The 27,673-nt window shown below is 42.4% G+C and overlaps 3 protein-coding genes across 4 annotated transcripts in view; 1 reads left to right on the forward strand and 2 right to left on the reverse strand.

The window, feature by feature from the left end:
* The window catches only part of glceb (glucuronic acid epimerase b), a 78,211-nt gene extending 73,122 nt beyond the window's left edge, over window positions 1-5,089 (reverse strand). The window contains exon 1 of the mRNA XM_080496918.1: window positions 4,969-5,089. The gene's annotated coding sequence lies outside the window, so the exon portion shown is untranslated. The remainder of the gene's footprint in view (window positions 1-4,968) is intronic.
* A 12,391-nt stretch (window positions 5,090-17,480) lies between these two features.
* On the forward strand, window positions 17,481-23,172 carry anp32a (acidic (leucine-rich) nuclear phosphoprotein 32 family, member A). The gene is made up of 7 exons (XM_080495012.1): window positions 17,481-17,633; window positions 19,824-19,973; window positions 20,066-20,188; window positions 20,272-20,470; window positions 20,571-20,686; window positions 20,773-20,827; window positions 21,754-23,172. The coding sequence occupies exons 1-7, from the start codon at window positions 17,580-17,582 to the stop codon at window positions 21,819-21,821; spliced, it is 765 nt and encodes a 254-aa protein (XP_080351138.1). The 5' UTR covers window positions 17,481-17,579; the 3' UTR covers window positions 21,822-23,172.
* Window positions 23,173-26,487: 3,315 nt separating this feature from the next.
* The window catches only part of coro2ba (coronin, actin binding protein, 2Ba), a 43,994-nt gene continuing 42,808 nt past the window's right edge, over window positions 26,488-27,673 (reverse strand). For both annotated transcript variants that reach the window (XM_080499733.1, XM_080499734.1), the window contains exon 12: window positions 26,488-27,639. In XM_080499733.1, the coding sequence (XP_080355859.1) occupies window positions 27,505-27,639 (135 nt within the window). In that variant the 3' untranslated portion in view covers window positions 26,488-27,504. The remainder of the gene's footprint in view (window positions 27,640-27,673) is intronic.

Here is a 27,673-nt window from a genome sequence, read left to right on the forward strand (position 1 = left end):
TTAAGCATCTAGAAGATAAACATGATTACATTAAAAAAGAAAGAAGAAGAAGAGGCGAACACAGTTTCGAGGGAAAGACGTACAAAAACTGTATCGTGTGTTGCAGTTTTATGAAGTTTCAATTACAATCTAAGGTGATAAACGTTTCATTACATAGCTGATTTTGTAGAATAAAACAGAATAGAGTAAAATAAAAATTAAATTAAATTAAATTAAATTAAATTAAATTAAATTAAATTAAATTAAATTAAATTAAATTAAATTAAATTAAATTAAATTAAATTAAATTAAATTAGAAAAGAATTACTTTACCGCTCCGTGCAGAATAAAGAGAAATAAAATTTTATATAAAATAAGACGGTATAGCAAATACATTTTAGATATGAATATGTAGGAGACTTAACGGAAAGTAAAATATACAGAGAAAACACAAATTCCCTCACATTCTGTCCTCTGCTCATAAACCCGGTCGTCTTCCAACACCACCGGAGTTTTTTCTCTTCTTTCTGATATGTTCTTCTGACACTTCTCTCTTACAGGAACAAAGAAAGCCCCGGTGATATTAATTCTACATGTGTTGTTTGGAACCGACCGCGGGGCCTCGTTTTCACAGTGCAGTGATTACGTACAGCTTCGCTCGCAGCTCCATTTTCAATAAAGCTCCTTCTAACAAACTACCTGACAGGAGATAAGAAGCTAAAAAGCCTCCAGGACGCTCTTTTAATGGGAGATAATGATTCCAGATGATTCAAGAAGGCCTGTCAGGAGGATATTGGAAGGGAAATAACTGCAGAAGGTAATATGATTTTACACTGTCTGGACATTTACACAAATATTGTGGCTTAACTTTTTTAATTGTGCTTTATGGATTCATAAAATCTCCACAACAGCTTGTGCTTTAGATTTATTTTCTGTAGGATCGGTATCTTAAACACCAAAATTCACACACAAAAAAAAAGACCCATAAATATATTTTGGAATTCATTTATCAGCATATGTGGAGACAAATGTTTGGAAAAAAAAGAAGAAAAAAAATAAAATCTGCATTAAAAAGTGTTCGAGTTTCATCCAGTTCAGTTTAGTTGAACCTGGTTTAGTCAAATATAACTTATTTTAGTGGAGTCTAATCTAGTTTAATCTGGGAGCCTCGTCTCGTCTCGGCTCGTCTCGTTTGGTATCGTCTACTTGATTCTAGCTCTCGTCTAACCTAGTTTACAGTGTAATCCAGTGTCTGCTTGTCTCGTCTCATTTTGTCAGGTTTCGCTCAGTGCGGTTTATTTTAAACTTTCTTAATCCGGTCTAGTCTAGTCTAATCCAATCGACTGTGATCCAATCTAGTTTAGACTAGTTTTGTGTGGTTTAGTTTACCCCGGCCTCGTCTAGTTCAGTCTGGTCTTCATCATGTCTAATTTAATCCAATGTAGTTTTGTCAAGTTTATTCTAGTATCGTCTTGTCCGGCGTAATCGTGTTTGATCAAGTCCAGTTTAATCCTGTTCAAACTGGGCCCCGTTTACACCACAACACCAAGGTCGCCGTAAATAATTGTTGTTAGTGTTTATAGCGTTTTATTCCCTACACGCCTGTGGTTTTGTTTACAAAAACAACCAACAGCTCCACCTCATGGCCGGGCAGGGTAACTACATGTTTTTTCTGCGTTTCTGTGGTTTCCGTGTAAACCAGGGGCGTCAAACTGATTTCAGTTGAGGGGCCACATCAACCTGATCTGACCTGTGGAGGCCCAACAAGTCAAACAGAACATATTAAACTGCAGATACGGACAAATGTCAAAGTCTTTCCTTCTTTTGATCCTTTTGTAACTGCAAGAATTTAAATAGTCTATTCTGAAATATACATATTAAAGTTAATCAGATATTATATTTGCAAAAAAAAAAAAAAACAATATCTGGATCTGGATATCGTATTTTTATTCAGGATTAAAACAATTTGTTATCATCTGGAAAAAAAATTTGACTTTACGTGTCTAAAGTATCATTTCACATAAATTGGACACATTTATTGTGAAAGGTGTTGCATCATGTGACCTCCACAGATTGCATTAATAAATTCTGAACCAGGGCGCTTTTGAATGTCATTTTGTGCCAATCTAGTGTTTTTACATCATCCTCTGTCAGTTTTCATATTATTATTATATATATATTAAAAAAAAGAAAAATCACATGGCGGCCGGATTAGATCCTCTGGCGGGCCGCTTCTGGCCCCCGGGCCGCATGTTTGACACCCCTGCTGTAAACAGACAGGGTTTTCAGAAGGTAATTTCAGGTATTTACAAGGTATTTTTTAAATAAGGTTTCATTTCCGTGTTTAGTGTTCTTCCCTATTCTGATCTGCTCTGGTTTCTTTTGTCTGGTCTACTCCGGTTTGGTCGAGTGAAGTCAAGACAAGTCTATTTTAGTCGTGTCAGCACACGTTTTTCAACTTTGGGAGGAAGCTGGGCTACGCTGGGGGAAAACCTGTGTCTGCACTGGTAGGACATGGAAAGTTTCTCCAGACAGGCCCCGATCCTGCACTGAACTGTGGGTTTGTAACAGACATCAGGTCACAATCAGCTGTCATCAGTAAACCTGCATCTTTAAAAAGAAATAAAATAAAAAATGAGCAGTGAAATCCAGCAGTCTGCTTCACACAGACTGATATTCAGCACTTTCACCAGTGAAAAGAAGCTGCACCGCCTTCATGCTCACACAGGAATCTAAATCTGGGATTAAGTTGAGCCAATTCAAGATCATCGTCTTTTTATTTTTTTTTTTTGAAAGAAGAATATTTGTTAGAAACTCACACAGTCCTTCAGTAGAAGGAGAGCATTTCAGAGCTTAATCACTTTTTTCCCGCAAACAGCCGTCTCCATCAAACCCCTCCGGCCGAGGAAAACGTGTTGTTTCATGGAAATTAACAAGCTCTTTTTATTTTATTAATTTTTTTTTTTTTTCTCCCCCTGAATTTCATCCAAGGGCTGATTAAACACGTCGCAGCTGAAGAGATTTCTGAGTGTATTTTCTCCTCCCGATGGCCAAAAAGTCTTAAGTGAACCTCAGAACTATGGGCTTGGTGAAGCTCGTTTTAAAGGGCGCTTCAAACAGACGCTCCGTTTTTTAAATACCTGTCAGGAATCAGGCCGGAGCCGCCGCGGCAGAACAGAATTTACATTAGCGGGTTTAATGTCTTAAAAATTACACTCCTCCTGCAGGAAGTGGAGTCGCACGGATCAAACGCTGGGATTAGTAAGAGTGGGTGAGATTTTCCGTGCAGGTCGGCTTTTTTTTCCTCTTCTTTTGAGAAGGGAACGAACCTGATTGAACGTTTGTCATTGGGTTGTCGGTTCAATCCCCGTCTCACCGTGTCAGATTGAGTGAGATTCAGAACCCCAAGTTGTCCCCAACGGCACACGATCACCATCCATTTTTCTTTTTCTTCCTTGTGTTTCTACCCCTTTTATTGTTACGTTAAAATAAGACAATTAGTTACGAGTGGTTCCTCAATACACATTTTTACTGAGCACTTGTGTTTTTGCACGACAGGTGATTTTCTCATTTGAATTTGCCTTTCTCCTTTTTGGTCATGTCTCGATGGGAAAGTGCCCAAACGGTATAAAAAAGAAATCTATTTACCGTTGTTGTACGTCATGTACAATTCTAAAATGATCTCTTTGGCAAAAATAAAGATCAGGTTTAAACTCTACACATCACTTTAAAAAAAAAAAAAAATCAAGATGTTCTTTAGGGAAATAGGCAGTGCAGAAAAATTAATAAATAAGACAAATTTAAGGTATAAAACACAAGCTGCAATACAAATGTTTAAGTGCAACAGGTTTGACCAATGAGACACTCTGGAGGCAGATATCGTCGTTATTGTCCGTCTACTGAGCATGTGCAGGAGAACGATCCACTTTCGCCGTCTGAGCTCGAGCATTTTCAAAAAGTCGTGCTTTCCACGGTTTTGCACGGAGACGGAATCGGAGCGTTTTCAAAAACATTGGTTTTTCGCTGGCTCGGAGCTCTGTTGTCGCCCCGAAACACAACAAACGTCTGACGCGTTCAGCCGAACGTGTAAAAAAATGGGTGTGCGAGTTTGCAGCACGAGCCTCGGTTTCTACGCACGATTCGAACGGCGTTATCGCGGATCTAAAAAAAAAAGGTACCCGGCAGAGTGAATTCTCCGCGAGCTGCACCTGCAGCCGTGTGCAGCCGGAGGCCGGACGTCTGAGGCCAGAGTCTCTTTTAATGCCGGCGCCAAAGTGACTGGCGGGGGGAGATAAGGCGCTCCGGAGCCCTCCTTCATTTTGATCTCTGGCTATTTTGTATTCTCAGCCTGTCTTCCCATTTTAACTTTCGCAAAAGGAGGGCACCCCCCCACACACACACACACACACACATATCTGAGATCAGCCTCGGGCCGCCAGGAAGGAGAAATGAAGTGAGCGGTGTGGACCGAGACGGAGGGAAGTCTCGCCGTCCTTCACAGCCACGTCCGTCCGGTTGCGTCGTTCCTTCTCATTTTGCGCCCGGCTAAGCTGCGCTGAGTGTATAAAGCGATTTGCGCTAATGAAGAGCGGCGCGGGCCGCCGCCTCGTGAAACCCCCCCAAAAAAAAAAAAAAAAAAAAACCCCACAGAGACGAATGAGATTGATAAGAGTTTGTTAGTCAGACTGCTAATTCACATCCCCGGTCCTCCAGCGCGCTGAAGTCGTGTTGCTAATGGAAGAAGACGGAGAGCAAAGGGAAACGATCAGATGCTAATCTGGAGCTCGGGGGACGGCCAACGCGCGGTTAGCTTCGGAAATGATTACGCCTGCGAGCTGTTCGCCGTTACGTTTGTCGGCGAGACGGGGTTTCATACGCTCAGGTAGAGATTCGTGTCACAACCCGTAAAAAAACCAACGGAACCGACGCCGACGTGGCTTTTTTGCAATCATTGCTATCATGTCACATGTCAATGGGCGGCGTTGTTACCTGCGTGACCCGAATCATCTGGCGGGACAGATGTTGTTGCTGGCGGGTCCGGGCGGGAGGATGACCGCTGCAGTGGAGCCGGTCCGTCCAGCTGAGGGACGGACACGACGTCCAACTTCGCCAGAAAACGTTTCGCCGCCAAAACGTGAAGGAAGGTTTGTAAAAACCTACTTGTTTGAAAAGGGGAAGATGAAATGTTATGAACAAACCAAAGACACCAAATTGTACTTAATTAAACCTAATTTGTTGGTACAGTGAACCCTTGTTTATCGCCGGGGGTTACGTTCTAAAAATAACCCGCAATAAGCGAAATCCGCGAAGTAATTAACTTTTTTTTATTATATATGTTTTCAGGCTGCAAAACTCCGTCACCACACACTTTATACACTTTTGGCAGACAGGAATGAACATTTTCTCACATTTCTCTCTCGTTTAAACTCTCCCAAAGTTGAAACCTTTGTAGATTTTAAAGCATAAACATTTATGTTTGGTAAAAAAAAAACCCTGCAAGAACGAGAGAAGAGAGACAACCCCAGTATCGAGAGGAATAAAGATTCAAAACAATCAAGTTGCTTGTACAAGGGCAGATAATGAAATCACCTCACAGCCCGTTCATCGATCAGCAAAGTTCCTTCACTCAGCAGCCCAATTTCATTCACACAGTTTAAAGTAGGCGGTTACATTTCATCCAGAGATACAACAAAGCAGGTAAACACTGGTTCCCAGGACTGTGTGTGTGTGTGTGTGTGTGTGTAAGTACACTTCTATGTGAGCTGTGACAGTGGGAATGCCCTCAGATAAGATGTTCTAAGATGTTCCTCCGGCCCGGAGGCCAGAGACCTTGAAGACGTCTCACAGTGGTTACAGTTTCAATAAATCTTCCCGTGAGTACGAAGAACAACGACTCGTGGCCTTGCAGTGTAAAACAGCGAACAGTGATTAAACTAGACATGCATGAATCAACCATAACTTGTATAATGTTAATTCCCATTATACCAAGTACTAATAATTAATATAAAGTACAAATTTACTTAACAATTCCTCTGCCTTTTGGCTGCGGCTTTGTCGGTGCAGAACGTTTTGTCGACATTGTGGGTTTGTCAGGAACAAAACTTGCAAACATGCAACACTTCAGAGTCACAGTGCTACCGATCAGACATTGATGTATTTGCAATATGTATATGTATATGAAATATGTATATGTATACGTATAAGTATATGTAATATGTATATGCAATATGTATATGTATATGAAATATGAAATATGTATATGTAATATGTATATGCAATATGTATATGTATATGAAATATGTATATGCATATGTATATGCAATATGTATATGTAATATGTATATGTAATATGTATATGTGTATGCAATATGTATATGTATTTGCAATATGTATATGTATATGTGTGTCGAATGCATTCACGAAACGCGGCACGGAGATTGATTGACAAGGGTCTACAGTCCCTTAGCCAATCAGGACACAGAATTCAATGTGCAGGTTCTCCCTTAGCCAATCAGCAAGTTCATACGCCTTAAAAAAAAAAGAAAAAAAACTGTACAGTGAACCCTCGCTATAACGCGGTTCACCTTTCACGGCTTCGCTGTTCCGCGGATTTTGTCTAGTGCCGGTTTTTTTATGCTTTTTTTTTTTTTTTTACAATGCATTGTGTTCTGCATCCTGATTGGCTAAGGGACCGTAGACCAATGTCAACAGTCTCCGCTGCCCCGTCTCTGTACAGCCTGCCAAATTTACGTTTGCAAATTTTCTCCATGACAAAACCCACAATGTCGACGAAAAGTTCTGCACCGACAAAAGTCGCAGAAAAAGTTAAACTTCTGGACGTTAGAAAAAGTCGCTGCAGCGGAGCGGAGTCACGACGAAGAGTCACAATGTGTCCAACCTCTATTAATTATAAAAATTATTATTTTACAGTATTTCTAAAAACTAGCACAGTTATTTGTGAGAAAACGTGTATATTTTTTATTTCTTAAACAAATGCTTGGGCCTGAAAACAGGTTTTCATCTTTGGTTTCATTCTATAGTACAGTATTGTATTATAGAATTATAGGGTTCTTTTTGGAACGTAACCCCCGGCGATAAACGAGGGTTCACTGTATTACCTACATCACATTGGGTGTTAGTGTGCCACCTGTTGGCCAAACATGAAAAGTGTTTTGCGTGAATACTTTTAGCTCGGCTAACATCCGAGTCTTGTTTATTGTTTTTGCATTTGTTCGCGTTCTCACTCAGTAACCAATGAAAAACCTTCCCCCTCCTGCATCCCCCTCTACTCGTATTATCGCATTTTCTGCACTTCCTGTCGGGCGGAGCTCCGGCGTCACTCCAGGTTTGCGTCCTCCGGGCCCCATCGGCATACGACTGACCCGCGATTGATTCCGGCTCGGCCTCTTTTGTCTTCCCTTCGTATGCTGCCTCGGGGCTCACGAAGCATTCATGTCGTATGACCGGCGGTGTTGTTCGGTGCAGCTGAAGCCACACGCGAAGAAGAAAGGAAGGTCCAGTCAAGTATTACAGGAACATAGTCCATCACGCTTGTCTCCCGCAGCAAAGGTCACTGGATACACTGCGAAAGTCCACGAGAAAAACAGGAAGTTGTTTACGACTTCACCACTGATAATTGTTCTTTGGGAGACTCTCCTCCACCCCCGGAACCTCTGCGCCCGGGTTTTCCGGATCACCACTACGAGGATCGGACACAAAACTAGCGTGAAACTCGTGTTTATTTCATGGCGGCACGTTTGCAGTCTCTGGAGTCCGTCGACACTCAAGGTGGTCCTGGAATTCTCTGGACTCGGTCCGACAACACGTCTTACAAATTACAAGGACAAGACGTGTGCTGGGAATAATGAGGTTTCTTTTTTTTTTGTTAGTACATCTCGTGTTTTTTTTTGTAGGAAACGTGGGACAATTCAAAGTGTCCAAAATGATGAGTTTCACCAGGTGTTGATCGAACGCTGACAAGAAGACGTATTCTGAAGTCAAAGACCACAAATCTGTGACATTACAGGCTTGTTGATAAGAAAAACACAAAGTCCTGAATAAAGTCTCAGAGGCTTTCCCACAGTCACTCCTTTCTAATGAATACGAATTCTTCCGCCTCATAAACAGCTGCAGCTTTTGTTGTAACACTCGAGATTAACTCCATTTTTCCGCAAGAGGAGAGGATGAGCAAAAAAAAGGAAAAAAAAGCAGTTTGAGGAAGGTGGGCCACTTCTTATGGGATAATGGAAATTATGCAAATGAGGGGCAGAAAAATACAATTTAATCATCTTCACAGCTTCTCTCTTTTACTGCCGTGATTTATATTTCTTTAAGTAAAGTTCAGATGGTATCAAATTATTTTTACGGTGTCCGGTCTTCATGTACATCTATATTTTTTTCTATTTCACATATTATAAGTTGCTCTTTAGCTCCTTTTCTTGTCAATTTTTTGTTGAATAAAATCATTTTAAAAATTAAAAATGTTGTGTAACTGGGGCTTCAATAAGGCCGATTTTTTCAACCTGAATATTCGACAAACATGTCATAATAACACCCGTTAGTGAGGTCGTCAGTTTTTTTGTTGTCTTCTTTAACCTCAACATTGATTTGTTGAAATACAAGATTGAACAAAAGTAATGAATTTGATGATGATGTAAGAGTATCTCCCCACCTGGAGGTCTTGTGAGGTGTGTCGCGGTCGAAATTGGTTAAAAAAAAAAAAAGGAAAGTTGTGGTTGAGGCCTCCATGTGGTCCTCTGGAGGCCTCCGGCCTGCGGGTGGCGCTGTAGGATGCAGGATGAGATTCCTTTCAATAAGAGCAGGATGAGCAGGTCGTCTCACGTCTCTCTGAACTCCACGGGACCTGTGGAGACGCCACGAGATGTTTGACGCCACAAGATGTTCGACGCCACGAGATGTTCCGATGCCACAAGATGTCCGACACCACGAGATGTTCCGACGCCACAAGATGTCCGACACCACGAGATGTTGGACGCCACAAGATGTTCCGACGCCACGAGGTGTTCCGACGCCACGAGATGTTCCGACGTCACGAGATGTTCCGATGCCATGAGATGTTCGACGCCACGAAATGTTCGACACCAGAAGATGTTCCGACGCCACGAGATGTTCGACTCCACAAGATGTTGGACACCACGAGATGTTCCGACGCCACGAGATGTTCGACACCAGAAGATGTTCCGACGCCACGAGATGTTCGACTCCAGAAGATGTTCCGACGCCACGAGATGTTCGACTCCGCGAGATGTTGGACGCCAGAAGATGTTCCGACGCCACGAGATGTTCGACTCCACGAGATGTTGGACGCCACGAGATGTTGGACGCCACGAGATGTTCCGACGCCACGAGATGTTCCGACGCCACAAGATGTTCCGACGTCACGAGATGTTCCGACGCCATGAGATGTTCGACGCCACGAAATGTTCGACACCAGATGTTCCGACGCCACCAGATGTTCGACGCCACCAGATGTTCTGACGCCACGAGATGTTCGACGCCACGAGATGTTCGACGCCACGAGATGTTCCGACGCCACGAGATGTTCCGACGCCACGAGATGTTCGACGCCACGAGATGTTCAACGCCACGAGATGCTCCGACGCCACGAGATGTTCCGACACCACGAGATCTTCCGACGCCACGAGATGTTCCTACGCCACGAGATGTTCGACGCCACGAGATGTTCTGACGCCACGAGATGTTCCGACGTCACGAGATGTTCCGACGCCACGAGATGTTCCTACGCCACGAGATGTTCGACGCCACGAGATGTTCCTACGCCACGAGATGTTCGACGCCACGAGATGTTCCGACGCCACGAGATGTTCCGACGTCACGAGATGTTCCGACGCCACGATGTCGGCAGAAGTCGATTTCTCAGACGGGAGCAACACAAATCACACCCCAGCTTCAAGAATGAAGAAACCTGAGTCACGACGACGTTCAACGTGAGCAGGAAGCAGCCCGCTCAGCATTCACGCTGCGGGAGATTTGTGTGTGTGTGTGTGTGTGTGTTTACCGTCTTCCTGTCCACAGGACGGGTATTGCATTACAAGGTAGCGTCTCCAAACTGCCAGAATCAATTAACATGAATAATGAATGTCGGGTTGACGTTCTCTCTCTCTCTCTCTCTCTCTCTCTCTCTCTCTCTCTCTCTCTCTCTCACATTGTTCCCGCCCATGCAGAGCAGGTCAACGCTGCAGCAGGTAGCAGGAGTGAACACGAGGGGAGAGTCCTCATCAAACCTCGCTCAATTCACACAAGGGGTGGGGTGGCGGTGGAGGGGGGTGTGGGGATGGGGGGGGGGGGGGGGGGGGGGGGGGGGGGGTGTGATGGGGTGGGGGGGAAGGGGGGCACTGAGACGACACAAACAGGAAACATTGAGGCAACGAGGGCGTTCCTACACTGTGCGCGTTCCGGAGGTTCCGTGGCGACGTCTTTAATTTTGGCTCTAAGTCGGTCGGTGGGCCACCTTACGGAAGCGAACGTGGCTCAAAACATCCATTTGAAATGTATTGACAGAAATACTTTTTTCATTTTCAGATTAAACTACATTTTTTTTTTTACTCAAAATTTAAAAACAAATTAATTTTTTTTAAATCCATCGTCCAAACTGCATTTTACATTTTCTTATACAAAGGCGGCTTTTTCTGCGACTTAATTGAAATGAAAGAGAAAAATGACGTTTAAGTTTTAATTTTCAAAAGACACTCCAGCAAATAGTGATCAAAAGTTATTTTTGAAATGTCAAAATTTGAAAAAATTAAATGTATTTTTCTCCATTTGGAGGTTCTGGCTGCTTTATCTTACTCATGAATGAAATTAATAATGATTCATTCAAACTGCATTTTAATGTCCTTATCCAGGCTGCACATTTTATGGCAGAACTCAAAAGAAAACATAAAGAGGGAAATGCTTTTTCCATTTCCATGTCTGCCCTTCAAAATAAGGATCACAATTCAATTTCGATTTTGTGTTTCCAAACAACGCGGGAGAGTGACCTCAGCACTACTTATTCATTTTTATTTGTGGGTCATGACAAATTCAAATTTTTTTTTTTTTTGGAGGAAACTGATTCACGGTGACCGTCAAAATAAAAGTTCCAGGAGAGATTCAGTACCAGCATGTTTCCAGTGGCTCTGAGCCTCGTTGTTGATTAAACCCCACAACCTGAAACATTCTGTGTTTTTACATGAAAACATTCGAGGAAAAATAAATGTCTTAAGATAATCCCAGGTTCAGTGATATTTTCATTTTTCACTTCGGTTGTGTGATCACACTCTTTTTTATTTTCCCCCTTGTGATCTCTTAAAGCGACAGCGCTCAGTCTGACAAGACAAGGATTTCTTTTTTTACTGTGAAACAAACTAAACATAAAGCCAATTTAATGAATCAACGATTTCAACGAAATCGTGACCTTATGATCTCCTCATCCGGACTTAAAGCAGCGGGGAACATCTGGATCATTAGTGTTTTACTAGGTTGTTTATTCCTGGAACGAAATGAGTTTCGTGATCAGTAGCTTCCGTTTCGTCAGCCCGCATCACGTTAATCATTCCTTCCCTCCTCCTCTCTCCTCAATGCCATTCTCACTGTCGAGCGCTGAATCCAGACGACCTCTGCTGGAGGTTTTCTCCCTCTTCAAACTGATTTTTTTTCCATCTCCTTCATCCCCGTTGCCATGATAAGAGAAAGATGCTTTTTTTTTTATTTATAGCGAACGCAGTCTAGACAGTCCAGCTGCTGTTTTGATTTCACGCATTTTCATGAGCACCTGTTTCATTTCTGCATATATAACATAAAAAATGATATATATATATATATATATATATATATACATGCCAGAAAAAGCAGCAAAATTACTCCAACAGAGGAGAACGTGCTGCTGAGGCTTCGCAGGCAGCTGCTGTTGGGAGAGGACTTAATTAGACTTAACGGCGACGCGCCGTAACCAGGAAGATTGAGAGGCCGTGTGAGGCGTGCGAGGTTTACCGCCGACATTAAAGTGCTGCCGTGTGGAGAAAAGTGGAGGAACTCGATTGTTCCACGCTCCGGCAAGTCGTCGGCCGGCAACTTAAAGCGACGAGGGGCATGAAGTCGTCTCGGGCGAGGGAGCTCGTAGTGAAAAATGTGCTGGAAAACACAGAGTTTAGGAGGATTTAAAGCAGGGCCACGTTTTTTTTTGTTATTTTTTAATTCACAGTGACACATTGCAAACTCGACACAGGCCCAGATCCCATCACTACAACTCTATTTCAACCCGAAAACCTTTACCAGGAATGTTCCAAATCTTTGACATGGAAACATAAATCAACGGGCTGATTTGGAGTTCCGAAAAAATGGCATTTTATTTCTCTCAGGCTTCGTTTTGACACGTCTTAAGCATGTAAATTGTGATATGTCGTCTTGTGAATTAAAGACAATGAGAAAACATGGCCGTTTGATCACCTTGTCTATAATGTTTTTGATCAAACTCATCCAGTTGACTGGCGCTGTCTTCTTGACAAGTAGATGAATACTGCCATCTGCTGGTGAAGGACTGTCATTACAATTACAATTTCCTTCACATAACGAAATGACCTTTTCTGGAAATTAAACAATAATCACTTGTAATGTAAAAAAAAAAAAAGAGAGAGAGAGACCTGCAGCATATTTTAAATATTACATTCATCCCTATTTATTTCAAGTATTGATCATTAATCGTATCGACATCAATCAGGATTCAACTTGCATCAGAGTTTTGAGTCAGAAACTCAATTATTCTCTAAATTAATCCATGAAAAACAAATAAACTTGGCCGGATCTTATAGAAAACACAGCACAACAAATATATAAAGTGAAAAATATATAGTTATCTCATTTAAACTGTTTAAATAAACTCAGAATTGTACAGGTTTGCTCTCTCTTCATTTCAAACACGACAGTTTTGCCTCAAAAAAACACGAGCCAGATTCACACATTTATAATTTATAATCAGCAAAATAAAAGTTTGCACATCAGTTTTTGACTACTGTATTTTATTGTAATATTTTTTGTAACGTCTGCCAAGGATGTAGTCAAATCAATGGGGTATATTTGTTTGTCTTTATGTCTGTTAGCAAGATTATGTCAAAACAACTGCACGGATTCACCACAGATTGATATTAGGCTACGGAAGATTCCAGTAAATTTTGGAAGTAATTAAACTTTTTTCTGAGTCTAGGTCATCCTTTAGTGTATATCAATCCCTGATTGCTCGTATTATTATTATTTTATTTATTATTATTATTATTATTATTATTATTATTATTATTATTATTATTATTATTATTATTATTATTATTATTATTATCCGATATCAAATGTGTGTTATTTGTTAAACTTACACATTTTTTGTATATATTTTATCTTTGAAATGTCTTGACTTGGATGACAAATGGTTTTAATGAGACTCCATTTGAAATGCTCCTGGCCAATTAGCTTCTTATAAATATGAATCACAAAGTATTGATTAATTGTCATTGTGTGATTTTTTTCCTCAAACACAAATCAGCACATAAAGAGTTAAACTGTAACTTCACAATTCTCAGGACTGAGGACCTCTGGTGGCAGGAATTAGTCATTACACCAGGACAAAACTTATTTCACATAAAAACATCAAGAAAGGACGATAAGATGGTAAATACAACACGAGAATGAAGAATAACTAATACCTCTAACTGAAAAAAAGATAAAGCAGGAGAGAGAGGTGGAAATTATTCAAAGAAGACAAAGAAGAAATGCTGTCATGATCAAAAATAAGGTCAAACTGATGCTAAAAAAACAAAATAAGCTTAAAAATAAGACATGAAATGTTCAGATGAAACGATATTATGGCGGATGAAAGATAAAACTGATATTAGCAAGAGCATATAAATAATTAAAATCATGAAATCTTGACAAAAACCTGACAAAATAAGTTAAATCTGTTATGAAATCTTGGCAGAATGAATACAAAGACACTGCAGGACAAAGTAAAATAGATTAGAAAAATAGATTATATAAAACATAAATTGTGGAGATGAAATAAATGAGCAGAAATAGAAAAGGTATCACAGAATGTTAGAATATAAATTAAAGTAATTAAAAAATACAAAACACAAACTATTTGAAACATGAAGACAAAGAGAAAATAATGAACAGAATGATGGAAAAACTGATATAAAAACACATGGAATCACTGGAAATGTGAAATATGAAAATAAAATGTTTATAAAGTTGTTTCCCTTAAGGGTTTTTAAATATTTTTGTTGTTTTTATCTGTTTCTGTGGTGGTTTTACAAGACGTGTATAAATATATTTCCTATGTGTTTGTACTCTTTTTTTGTATTGGTTTTTGTGTCATTTAATGTTTGTTTTTTTATTGTTTTTTACTTTTAAGATTAATTTATGATGCTTTTTGGGTATCTCTTTTCTTTTCAAGTCCTTTCATGATTTTTTGTTTTAATTATTTTTACTATTTTATGTCAATATAGTAATTTTGGGGGCTGTGTTGTTGTTTTGTACCTCTTGGAGAGAATTTGAAGTTTCTGTGTTGATTCATCAATTGTTTTTTTAAATGTGGTATATTTGTATGTTTTTGTATGATCTGTGGTCATTTGAAGTTTCTTTCTGAACTTTTTGAGGATTATTTTCTAACTTTGTGTTTCCTGAGGTCATTTTACATTTCAGTTTCAATATTTATCCTGTTTCTAATTGTCTGTCTCATCATTTTTCTCTCTTTAACAACTTGTGGTCACTTTTCATCTTTTTTTTTTTACATTATAACTTTGTCTCTGACTTCTTTTTAAATTATAATGAAATCACAAGTATGTCTTTTCGTTATTTAAAGACAATTTGTAAAGTTTATTTGTAAAGTTTTTGTGGTTCATTTAGTTTTCTTGTTGTTGTTATTTTTCACGTCTTTAGTTTTAGTTGATGGTCTGCATTTGTTTTATACTTATATTGTCATTGATTGAGTCTTACGTTTTGTATATTTCCACGAATATGTTTTTTGTGCTATATTTAAGTGTCTTTCTATACTTGTAATTATTTTTTGTTAATGCATTTTCTTTATTGTGTTTTTTTTTTTGGTTTATAATTTTTACATTTTGTAAGGTAATGTCTGTCCTTTTTTTTGCTGTTCTGAGCTTATTATGTCCTTTGTTGTAGTAATTTCTAATCTTTATTTTCTAAAACAAACATGAATGGATATTGAATTATAATAATAAAAAAAATGATCTTCATTTAGAAAGGTTTTTATTATTATAAATATGTTTTTAGCTGGATTGGAAGGTTTTGTGATTAAATAGGTTTCTGGTGTGTTTCACACTAGTGACATGCAGCAGAAGGGGTAAAGTGGAAAGCAGGGCGGCAATAACGGCTATTTACCCCCCTGTCTTATCACTCACATGCACATTATTTATCTCGATTGATAGACTTCAGGCTGGTGAAGCTGTCAGCTCTCTCACTTCATCTCCACGTTGTGTACCAGTTGGGCATTTTTTTTAAGATTTTACTACATTTCTTCCTTCTCAATACGAGTTAAAAATAGAAAATACTATGCTAGTATAGAATAAAGTCCTGATTTCCTCCCAATGTGCAGAAAACAAATGTTTGAGGTTATTTAGTCGATGTAAACATAATTATTTGTTACACTCTGAATTCTAAAAATCGATAAAGCATTACAGTTTTAGTTTTTTTTAAATACATTTTTGTCCGAACCTTAAAATCAACGGTTTGGTCTACTGCCAAGTTATTAAATATGGTTATACATTTATTTAATCTCATTGATTGGTTCTTTATTAATCAATATAATTATATATATATAATAATATATATATTATCAATAACTACTGAGTGAAAATATACTTATTTTTAAGTGGGTATATTTATTCCCTCATCATGCTGAGATCAAATAACCACAAACAATATAAAAACAAAATAAAAATAAGCTGTCCTCATATGCCCTTTTTAAAAACAATGACAGGGGCCAATCAAATAAGAGTGGGGGCGGGTCCTCTGTGCCAGTATGAAAGCTCCACCCCAATCAAAGCCACGCCCATGGTCCTATTTTTAAGCCCCGCCCCTATCTGGGGATAATTTGTTGTAACCGCTGAAATAGCTCCAATGCTACATTAGCTATAATGGCAAAAATAGCAATAACTATAGCTAAAATGGCTATAACATCTAAAATAACTCCAATGTTACTTTAGCAATAACAGCTGAAATGTTACATTAGCAATAACATCTAAATTGACTATAGCAGCTAAGAATGCCACATTACATATAACTGCTAAAATAGCAATAACAGCTAAATGGTTATATATAATGGTTATATTATCTGAAATGTCCTCAAGACTTTAGATCAGGGGTGTCAAACATGCGGCCCATTTTTATTTTTTTTTTAAGTATAAATATGAAAACTGACAGAGGCTGATCTAAAAACACTAGATTGTCAAAAATGACATTCAAAACCGCCCTTGGTCAGAATTTATTAATGCATCTGTGGAGGTCACATAACGCAACGCCTTTCACAATAAAACAATGAGTCTAACTTATGTGAAATGATACTTTAGACGCGTAAACTCAACAAAATGTCCAGATGATGACAAATTGTTTTAATCCTGAATACAATATCCAGATACAGGTGCCTGAGGGTTTTTGTTTTTGTTGCAAATATAATAATATCTGATTTCCTTTAATATGTATATTTCAGAATAGACTGGCAAATTCTTGCAGTTACAAAAGGATCAAAAGAAGGAAAGACTTTGACATTTGTCCAGATCTGCAGTTCAATATGTTACGTTTGACTTGTTGGGCCTCCAGAGGTCAGATTAGGGTGGATGTGGCCCCTCAACTGAAAAGAGTTTGACACCCCTGCTTTAGATAGATAGATAGAACAGCTCATATAGCTCCAATGGCTAAAACAGCGAATACAGCTGAAAGGCTATATTGGCTAAAACAGATAAAATAGCTGACAGTGCTATTTACCTTTTAGCTGCCCATACATATAGCTAAAATGGCTTGTAAAACATTGTAAAATACCAAAATAAATGTGAGCAGTCATAATTGTAGCTTTAGAACTGCACTGAACTCAAATTTTATATGGGAATATAATCGGTGTTATTTATTTGGTGTAAAGTGATGATTGTGCAGACCTGTGGTTACCAGGACTCATTTCTTTGTTGAGTTGAGGTGCTTTAATTTGCTGCTCAAGGGCTGAATTCAGAGTAAAATCCTCCAACATGAAGACATTTGAGTAAAAAACCTCCAACGTGACTATTTCCACGCAAACTGGAGTTAACAAACAACCGAACCCCGACAACAAAACCCCACCCAGGTTTATTGGCGCGCTCCTATTGGCTGCCCGGTCTGTAAATCCCTTCCCTCCCCATTCCGCCTCTCCCATTGGTCGGCGGTGACGACAATCCTCCCATTCGGTCCCGCCCACCGAGCGGATCAAGTTTGAATGAGCAGCAGCAGCCCGCTCCGGAGGTGCTTTTACTTGCTTTTTTTTTTTTTGCGGTAATTATTAAAAGTGTGTGTTCGTGTCACGGGCACGCGCGTGCGGTACGTCGAGGATGAACATGAAGAAGCGGATCCACCTGGAGCTGCGGAACCGCACTCCGTCGGACGTAAGTCGGCCTCGCATGTCGCCCCGCTTCCTGCTCATCGCGGAGGAGGAGGGGAGTTAGAACCGTCTCGGCGTCCGCTCTTGTCGCGTGCGGACACAAAGTTTCTCCTTTCGAAGTTCATAAAGGATGGACGGCGCCGCCGGGTCACGCTGCTGCTCCGCGGAGCGCGGCGGCGGGAGCCCCGCGGCGGCGGCTCCGGCTCCGGCTCCGCGGCTGGAACTTTTATCCCGACTCCCGCGTCCGCGCGCGGTGCAGCTCGTTCAGGATGCCGCGGCTCGTTTTAACGAGATAAACAAGGCGACGGGAGCCATATTTCGAACTTTCCGTGCCGCTAAAATCCCCCCCTTCCCGGTGACAGACGCGCTGTTGTTGTTGTTGCCCCTCTCCTCGGTGCACGCTCGCGGAAACTCAAAGTCATTTTTAACAACGATGAATAAAGAGCGTCGCGTGCCGCCTCGCGGAGGGGTTAAAAGCGGGGGAGGGGAAGAGGGGTGGGGATGGTGGGTGGGGGGGTACCAGAGCCGGGCGGCGCGGGAGCTTCGTCTCTCCGGCGGGCACAGGGTGCCTCTCTGGCGGGGACCGTTAGGAGCCGCCGGGCCGGGTGACGATACGCAGGAGTCAACCCCCCCCCCTCTCCTCCTCCTCCTCCTCAAACACGACCGCGTGGCTCATTGTTCGACCCCCCCACCACCACCATACGATTAAATAGAAGGGGGGAGGGGGGGGGGACGCCGCCGCGGTGGAAGACAAACCATCGAAAGGCGCCGAGTTGTTGTCGTCGCTGCTCCAGTTTTCCAGAACTAGGACAAGCCGCCCGCCGCCATTTTACTCAGAAACAAAAGGCGATCCCAAACGCACCGTAACACCCCCCCCCCCTCCTTTTTTTTTTTTTTTTATTCGGCACGAGTCGTCGTACCTTGTTTTTTTGTTGCTTTTTTAACAATAATAAGACAAGCTGGAGTCCGTTTAGCGACTGTTTAACTCGAGCAACAATGCACCGTTTGCCTGGCAGTGGTCTAATCGGCTTTAAGCAGCCCCTCCTACTCACGAATGACCCCGTGCACGACTCGTACGGCTCCGGAGCGTTTTTTTACTCCCGCGCGCGCATCCCTGCGCGTGCGCTCACCCGGAAAATAATCGCGCTTTGTCGCTTTCTCATACGGGGGGGGGGGGGGGGGTCGACAATTCGTGATATTTACGTAATAGACGCATCGCGAGAATAGTGCGCTGACCGATAAATACAGATGGACGCTGGGTTGTTTTTTTTTTTGTTCGTTTAGGACGTCCTCGATGCTGATTGGCTGAGACATGGTGGATAACTGCACAATTATGACCAAATAACACTTTTTTTTTGCATCGCAGTGTGTTCATACACCCATGCGGTTTTCACATAGCCGGATACTTGTTTGATTTGTTTACGTGGAAACCACAAAAGAGCCGAACATATTGACATATCACTCTTTTTGTTCCGTGTAAACCGGACCTTGTTCTGTAATGTGAGGCGATAAAGTCCATGTAAGCAGCTACGGGCTTTTAAAGGTGCAGGATGTCGAACACTTTATCTGGGGGGGGGGGGGGGGGGGTATAGCATGTCGTGTGCAAAGCATTACGAGCAGCACAACAACAATATTTTTTAAACGTGCCTGATGACGTAGATCCACGATTGGCTACCCAACTACCCTCATTTCAGTGTATATTTTTAAATTTTGGGGTACGAGCTCCGGCCAATGCGGAGGTTGTTCGTAGTTACAGCCTTTGTTTATGAAGAGTAAATTAGGCTTCAGTTGACAGCCTTGTGCTGAGAACAGATAACATTCTACAGTGACTCACTGCATCATCTTGTGGAAGAAAGTGGTATTGCAACATTGCAAAATTGACTAGCTTGAGCGCACAAAATTTCAATTGATTAAAATGGGTTATATATTTTTCATTTCTGAAGGAAGAGGTTGGGAAATGTGAATTCCGCATTGAGAAAAATGTTGTGTAAATATTATGAATATCGATGCAAATTTTTCCATAATACTCGATGCCGATTGGCTGAGACGTGTTCAATGGCTGTGACGCAAAACACAAGAATAATACACGCCCTCATTTTCCATTGATTTAATGACTTTAAGAGGGAACTATGAGGTATTCGACTCCTTTCATGTTTGACCGATTGGAAGAACGATGATCGTATCTGTTGTGCAGGTGAAAGAACTCGTGCTTGACAACTGTCGCTCGAATGAAGGAAAGATCGAGGGTCTCACAGACGAGTTTGAGGAGCTGGTGTTTCTAAGCACAATCAACGTTGGTCTGACAACAGTCGCCCACTTGCCGAAGCTAAACAAACTCAAAAAGGTGGGTGGTTTTTGGGTTCTTTTCCTCCCTGCAAGGGGTCCTCAACTCCGGGTTTTAATGATTGTGCTGAACCTTTTGATTTCCCGCATCAGCTCGAACTCAGCGATAACAGGATCTCAGGAGGGTTGGAAGTCCTGGCAGCCAAATGCCCCAACCTCACACATCTCAACCTCAGTGGCAACAAGATCAAAGACCTCAGCACAATAGAGCCGCTGGTAAGTGGTTCACCGGGGGTCGTGTGGTTCAGGTCAGAGGTGGACGTGTCGTTTCTCAGCCTCCCATGTTTCCATGTCCGCAGAAAGAGCTGGCGACCCTGAAGAGTCTAGATCTGTTCAACTGTGAGGTGACGAACCTGAACGAGTACAGAGACAACGTGTTCAAGCTATTACCCCAGCTCACGTACCTGGACGGCTACGACAAAGACGACAAAGAGGCGCCGGACTCGGACGCCGAGGTCTACGCCGAGGGCCTGGACGACGACGAGGACGACGACGAAGGTCCGCTTTTCGGGGACGCCCTTACCTTCGTCCGTTTTGCCTTCCTCCGACGCCTCGGGGAGTTGGCAGGCGATTAACCAGCGACCGCTTTTTCACCCAGATGTAGACGAGGAGGAGTACGATGAAGACACGGCGCCAGGAGACGAGGAGGAGGAGGAAGGAGAGGAAGACGAGGAGGAGAATGAAGAGGAGGACGACGACGACCTCAGTGGAGAGGTAGGGCGGCAGTGACATAAATACGCTCTCTGTAATTGTTCAGTTTGAGGAAACCGCATTTAATCAAATCTTGTTTTATTTCCAAGGAGGAAGAGGAGGAGGATGTGAATGACAAGGAGGTTGATGATGAAGATGAAGAAGGTGAGTGACGGACAGATCTCTTATTGCCATCGTTTTGTTTTTTTTACTCGCACTCTTTTTAATTAGTTTGAAGCTCAATTGCATCACAAAGTTTCCAGAAATTTTTTTTTTGTAGAACAAAATAAGACGATTTTTCCAACAAAATAAAGTAAAAAAAAAAAAAAAAAATAGCAAGGGGGGAAAAAGGCCTGGTGTGAATTCTGGTCTTCTGGAGTGTCTCTTGAGCCGTTTCCACTTTTAATTGTAATTTGTGTCCGTTTACATGGCAACGGTGCTCGGAGCCACTGAAAACACAAGTATTTGAAAACACTCCATCTCCATGGAAACGGTTGTAAAGCTACTTTTCAGACATGCTGCTATTGCTCATAAAGAGTAAAACCTTCTACTGCACATGCTCAGTAGATTGACAATAACAATGTTTTCCCTCCATATTCTCCTGGGACTTGATACTTTTATTTTGACAGTCACTATAATAACAAGCCAACTTGGTCGTCTGTCCGCTAGAGTGTCCTTGAATTCCCGTCGTCGATGTTTACGGCACGTTGTTCTCTGCGCTCACGTGTGTAGTTTCATTACAAAAACACAACAGCACCAACTAGTGGCCCGGCATGCAAACTACACTGTTTTCATTGTTTCTGCAACTTTCTTGCGCAAACGAGCATCGTTTTCAGAAACGAAGCTGCAATATTAGAATCGTCGCGTAAACGCGGCTTCAGTGCGTTCAGAAGGGGGTTAAAATTTGCACAACACACTTTCTTCTTAGTGTTGTATTTACATTTTTTTTTTTAAACCAGAAGCTACAAAACTCAACCAAAACCTGGACGTTAAAGTCACTTTGCATTAAAGTAACATCGGAGTTCGATGTACTTCGCGAGCCTGTCCTGTGCGTTCCGTGCGTCTAACCGTGCCTCTTGGCGTTCTTCCAGAAGAGGAGCGAGGTCAGAAGAGGAAACGGGAACTGGACGAAGAGGGCGAGGAAGACGAAGACGATTGAAAGTCCTCCTCCAGCTAAGTTTGAACTGTTATAAAACTTGTATCTCCCAGTCACTCCCCAGCCCCTCCCTCCAGTTTCATATTGCAGTAGGAGTGATTTTTTTGTTTGTTTTGTTTTGTTCTTTTTCTGCGTTATCGGCCAGTCAGGTAGCCGGGGTTACCTGGAAGAGAGGGAAGACCCCCCCCCCCCTAAGATTTGTGTACCTTTGATGCTCCCGTGTTCCTTGAGATCCACTTTTACCTGCCGTGGACGCCCGTTTTGTAATATCTACCAATAGCAAAGACCTTTTAAGAAATTTGTTTGTTTGTTTTCTCACCGTTTGTGTACGTTTCTGATGACTTGTGTATTTTAAACTCCCCTTAAGAGAAAAAAAAGAAAAAAGAAAAAAAACAAACAACCGAGTGCATGTCTAATACATTTTAAAGTCAACTACTGGATTTCATGTATGGCTGTCCTCTCCTCGTCTTAAAACTTATATATATATTTTTTGTTTTTTGCATTGTACTTTTTTCTTTTTCTTTTTTTAAGTTATGTGTTTGTAGTGTCACCAGTATGCCAATACTCTCTGCTGTCCTGGTGTGAAACTTGTGTCTGATCATGCACAGTGTGACCCTGGGGACATATTTTTAAACTCTTAGCAAAAATAATGTCTGCCCTTGTCAAAGCTGCTCCTCTTCCTCCTTCACCCTCCTCCTCCTCCCTCCTTCAAACCCTCAGCTTTGATAGTTCGGAAATTACGTGTTCTTGTAAATAATGACCAAATCTATTTTTTTGTATTCTCTTTGATGACGGCAGACATTACACAGACAACTTGAAGAGAAACTACGAATTGTAATAAGATGTTAGATATGTATGCTGCTTTATCGGAGGGGAAAGAAAAAAAAAAAAAAAAAAGCGAAACATGCAGTGTGAAATTTCTTGAAATTTGAACATCTTTGTATGCATAATCTTTCCACCAAGGGCGTTCAACATCAGATCTTATTGTTGCTCTTTGACATTTTGTCCTCCACCCACACCCCCCCTCCCCTTCCCCCCCACCCCCCCCTCGTTCTTTTCCGTGACACACCGGTGGCAATGTTTGAACTTGTGGTGGTAGTGTAGAGAAGTTGCTCGATTATAAAACGGAGGATTCACCCGCAGCATTGTGTGCATCGAAAATTTTATTGTTTCAAAGTGTAAGACTGTGGAAAACTTGTCACTCTCGTTTTTCTTTTGTTTTCTCCGGTTGTACGCGGCGGTCGATTTGGCCTACCTCAGTGATCCTTCACTCTATGTTGATTCCACTGTCATCAGCCAAATTCAGTTTCTTTTCTCCCCCACTCACTTCAAATAAATCCCTTTTCTACACGTGTTTGGAGTCTGCGGGTCCTTTGTGCGTCGGCATCTTCGGTCTTGATTTGCACGCGAGGGGCAAAAACAACCAACACGCTTGATTTGTAAACGCATTTTTAAATGTGAATTCTAGCCAGAGAGAAACTGAGCTTCACCTGAATCAAGGAAACTTAACATGTCCGATGGCAAACAAACACCCGGCACCAGTCAGCCACAACATTAGAACCACCTCCTGAATATTGTGGACGTTTTCCCCTCTGGACTCTGTTCAGCCAAGATCAGCGGTGTTGTCCACCCTCCTCCAAATCCCCCATGATGCACCACTCGACAGTATCTACGAGCCTGATTGACCATCTTTTTCTCTAATATGATGGAAGCTAAGACCCGCACTACTCTAGCTGGAGTTGGTGACAACTTGCTGCATGTTTACAGTGCAGTGGCCAATCAGAGGAAGACTAGTACGAGTCGCAGCAGATTTATACCAAAATTATGTGAAAATGGAAGGTCTTTTCCGTCGTGGAAGCCGTGAGGTGGAGGCTCGACTCAAACTGGTCGTTGGGCTCCTCGGACCTTCTTAGCTTCGTGTCGGGTTGCATTACCGGCAATCTGAATCCTCTCAGTGGCCTCGAATCCAGGAACCTCTTCATCACATCATGAACGTTTCAGATGACTGGTGCAGCAGGAAGAGACCTAAAACATCCAGGGCGGGGGACGTTCAGGGACCAGGGCGGGACTCCTGTGTCATACATGGGCTGAAGTTGATGCTACGTGTCAAAGCAACAGATTGATGAAAGTGTGACACTGCCTCCACCAGCTCACCTTCTTCCTATAATGCATCCTTCTGGAAGGTAATCCAGAGGTAAACCACCACTGGGAAAAGCCCATCAGACCAGCAGGTTTGGAGACGTTCCGACCAGGTTGTCATCAATCTGACTTGAATCGTGACACTTGCTCCCAATTCCTTCTCAACGATTAGTCAAGACGGGTCACACAAAGCCAGATCGGTCCCACCCACTAACAGCAGGAGCCACAATCCAGACTGGGCAGTCGTCGTAATGTTATGGCTGAATGGTGTAGAACAACTGTACAGACAGACCTTCAGTCATATGACACTCTCTGCTTTACTGTCCGTTGTGATGTGACAAGAGAAGACTTGTGACATCCAGACCTGAACTTGCAAATCCCACTCTTACGACGCAGGTCTCTGATTAGCCATTTTCGCTTTTCTGAGGTCAAGAGGCTGGATTGTTGATGTGCTCACACTTGATACGTCTGGTCACACCCTGGTACACTTTCTGCTTTGAGGTGGTTCATTTGATCTGCAGCTTGTGGATCGAATCTGATTGAAATGTATGTATCTGTACGCTAGTAAACGGCGAGTACATTGAGAGTATGAAGGAAACCTTCCAAGGGTTTATAGACTGGGTGAGGTCTGACTTGGTCAATAAACCCAACAATCCATACATCTTCTCCACCTTTTTTCGGGAGTTCAGAGTCACAAGGTGCTGGAGCCAATGTGAATCATTCAGAACCACCCAGGGTTTGGCACGATGTTAATGAACCAGCAGCTTTAAAGGGAAGTCAAACTCACAACATAAAGCTCCGTCTTCTCCTTGATCCCAACTACATGGTGGCTGTAACAGACTAGACCGAGGAGGCAGAGATAGAAGACCCAAGAAGACCAAAGCATACGATTTTAGGACTGCAGTCATTGTGGAACACCACCTCGTCTTTTATAAAGGATCGCTGCAATTCCCATATTTTGCTGGGATTTTAACTGTTCCTTTGTACCAGGGAGCAACGCCACCAAATGTGAACACCATCAAATGCCGATTCAATGCAAGACCGAAGGAACATGTGTTTCACGGTGAAAACGGAGGCATTTAAACTCCAATTTTAGGCCGAGCCTACTGGTACGAGTGGAAGAAGAGGGGCAGATGATCTCAAGTCTCCAGAGCAAAACTACAAATCTACAGGCAAACACGTCTCAGTTATAGTGATATACTTGGCTAAAATGTAAAAGGATGGTTATTATTACAGCTTGTACTGTCAGGAATAGGCAAGATTTCGGCTTCATAACGTATCCCGTTAGGCTTGTTGGAGTCAAAAGGATTAATACCGCCACAAAGTGCCGCTTCACACAAACATCTCGCGCCAGAAACATTCAGCGAAAAACCTATCAAGCGTCACAGTCATTACTTGCGCAGCCACGTCGTACAAAAAACAATGGAATTAACAAATATACACGTTTGTTAGCTAAAAAGGTAAGATGTCACAAAATAAATAGAAGCAAATGTACATCACCTCCTCCCCAACCTCAAAATTAGCCCTAAAAAAACCAGCAGCGGCCGGCAAAGCTTCCTTTCGGACTGCGTTGCCACGGATACGCGTCTCCACGTCCGCTCTGCTGCGTCCGAGCGACGACGCGGAGCCGTCCGCTTTTCTTGGGGGGGGGGGACTGCATTTTTAAGAGCCGCGCCATCTGGAGCTGTGAAGTAGAGTTATGGCTGACGCTGTAGGTGAGTATGGGGTAAGCAGCTTTGTGGTGAGAAAATAAACAAAAACATGATCCACGTCTGTAAAAGGTGCAAAACTACTTCACGTCCACCATTTTGAGATGATGTTGCAGCTCGCTGCAAAACCGGGTCTGCAGCAGGGTCTAAGGCTTCAGGGAAGAGGAGTAAAAAAAAAAAAAAAGGAGTCAGTTCATCCCTACGCTTTCACAAAAGGTGGGATTTCAGAGGTGGTTTGGTCGGTAAGGAGTCCGGGGACGCGGTCAAGGCTTCGTCACTTGGACAACAGGGCAGGGATGGTGAGACGTCCATTGCTCTAAAGTCCCCACGTCTCTGGGCTGCGACAACAATTACAGATACGCCATTATTTTCAGTTTTCTGGAATTTCCTGTAACGTGAACGTTGCACGTATAACGTCCGGCAGATATTTGGTCCAAATAATGGCCGGAGTTCAGATTTACGTTGCACGACGCTCGCTCAACATTTTGCTCAAAATCGGCAATCAAACACTCTCTCGACATGGCCTGAGGTTTTGTACAACACTCCTTTGACTTTCGTTACGACACTATCGACATTTTCAAAACACTCACTCTACGTTTCCACGTTACTTTCTCGAGCTCCACACAACACTCGCGAAATGCTCGCCCAACGTTCGGCTGAAGCTACGGTGACGTTCACTCCACATCAACTGACACCTGCAGCACGACGCTGGAGGTTTGCACCATACTCGCTCTAGTTTGGCTCAACAATTGCACATTTGTAACAATTGTGTGAGACATCCCCCCCCCCCCCCCCCCCCCCAGTCCAATTTTGTCAGCAAACCTCCGAAGTAATGCAAAAGTTGTTGAAAGCAGTGAAGATCCACATCCCGATCGAGAGGGTTTGGAGATGAGTTTGAGACCTCGGCAACGACTACGAGCACAAAGGAAACCCTTTCACAGTTTGTCGCAGCCCAATGAGATCGGGGCTGAAGTGATCCTACCAATGGAGGGAACGCTAGATCATTAAAGGGGCCACGTTATGCAGATTTTCAACACTTTCACATGGTCTTATTGGTCCAACAACATTGTATTGAAAGTTTATTTGCCCCAAATCCAGCTTTTACTTGATTTTCCCTCAATTTGAATATTGGATCATAGGAGCTGCATTCAGAATCTGCTGTGTCTGTGTGAGCTGGACAGGCTCCGCCCACACACACGCTCCTTCTTGGGAAGAGATGACAGTACTTCCTCTCGTGGTGCCATGTGCCGAAGCAGACCTGCCTAATTGTGGGAGGAGTCAAAGGAGAGGAGCCTACCTTGATTGTGATTGGCTAAACCCTCGATGACACTACATAGGGTTTGATTTCTGATTGGCTGGTTGGAGCAACACACTTTAAAAAAAAAATGAAACAAGCCAGGGAGAGAGAAGACACTTTCTTCACTTCTGGGGCGTCGTTCCAAGTATGGGGACAATTATTACCGTTGGAAAACCATTAGAAAGTGAATTTTGCATAATATGACCCTTTTCATGTTCACCTATAAAAAGAGAAAAATCCTCAAATTGAGCACATCTTCAATCGTCTCGAATCTTGATTTAATGCTAAAGTTAGAATCCCTCAACTGTCTCACCTCCGTCACCCGTGATATTTGTCATTATTACAATATTCCAGTACTTGCATCTGTTAAGACATTGCGCAACATATGATTGAGGGCACTAATGCGGGGCAGCAGGACTGAAGTCATGATATCATGTGGCATATCAAAAGAGCTGGACGGGAAGGCTCAGAAGCTCGTCGGAGGTCAGATGGCGGGGGGGGGGGGGGGGGAGCAGCTTGGCCAGTCCCGGAGGCTGAGAGGTCAGACGTTGTTGGGGCTAACGTTCTTCAGGTTGTTGAGCTCCAGCTCCAGCTGGCGTATTCGCACGTCCTTGGTGGTGAGCTCCTCCTTCAGCCGCCGCAGCTCGTCCTGCTGCCGGAAGAACATGCGCAGGAGCTGCCGAAACACGGAGAAAACACGGGAATGAATC

Source organism: Blennius ocellaris, assembly GCF_963422515.1.
Source record: "Blennius ocellaris genome assembly, chromosome: 1".
Taxonomy (NCBI): Eukaryota; Metazoa; Chordata; class Actinopteri; order Blenniiformes; family Blenniidae; genus Blennius; species Blennius ocellaris.

Coding starts and splice junctions, on each gene's coding strand:
- anp32a (XM_080495012.1), top strand. CDS start 17,580: ATGAACATGAAGAAGCGGATCCACCTGGAGCTGCGGAACCGCACTCCG. Junction 19,974..20,065: donor AGCTAAACAAACTCAAAAAG/GTGGGTGGTTTT, acceptor TTCCCGCATCAG/CTCGAACTCAGCGATAACAG. Junction 20,828..21,753: donor TGATGATGAAGATGAAGAAG/GTGAGTGACGGA, acceptor GCGTTCTTCCAG/AAGAGGAGCGAGGTCAGAAG.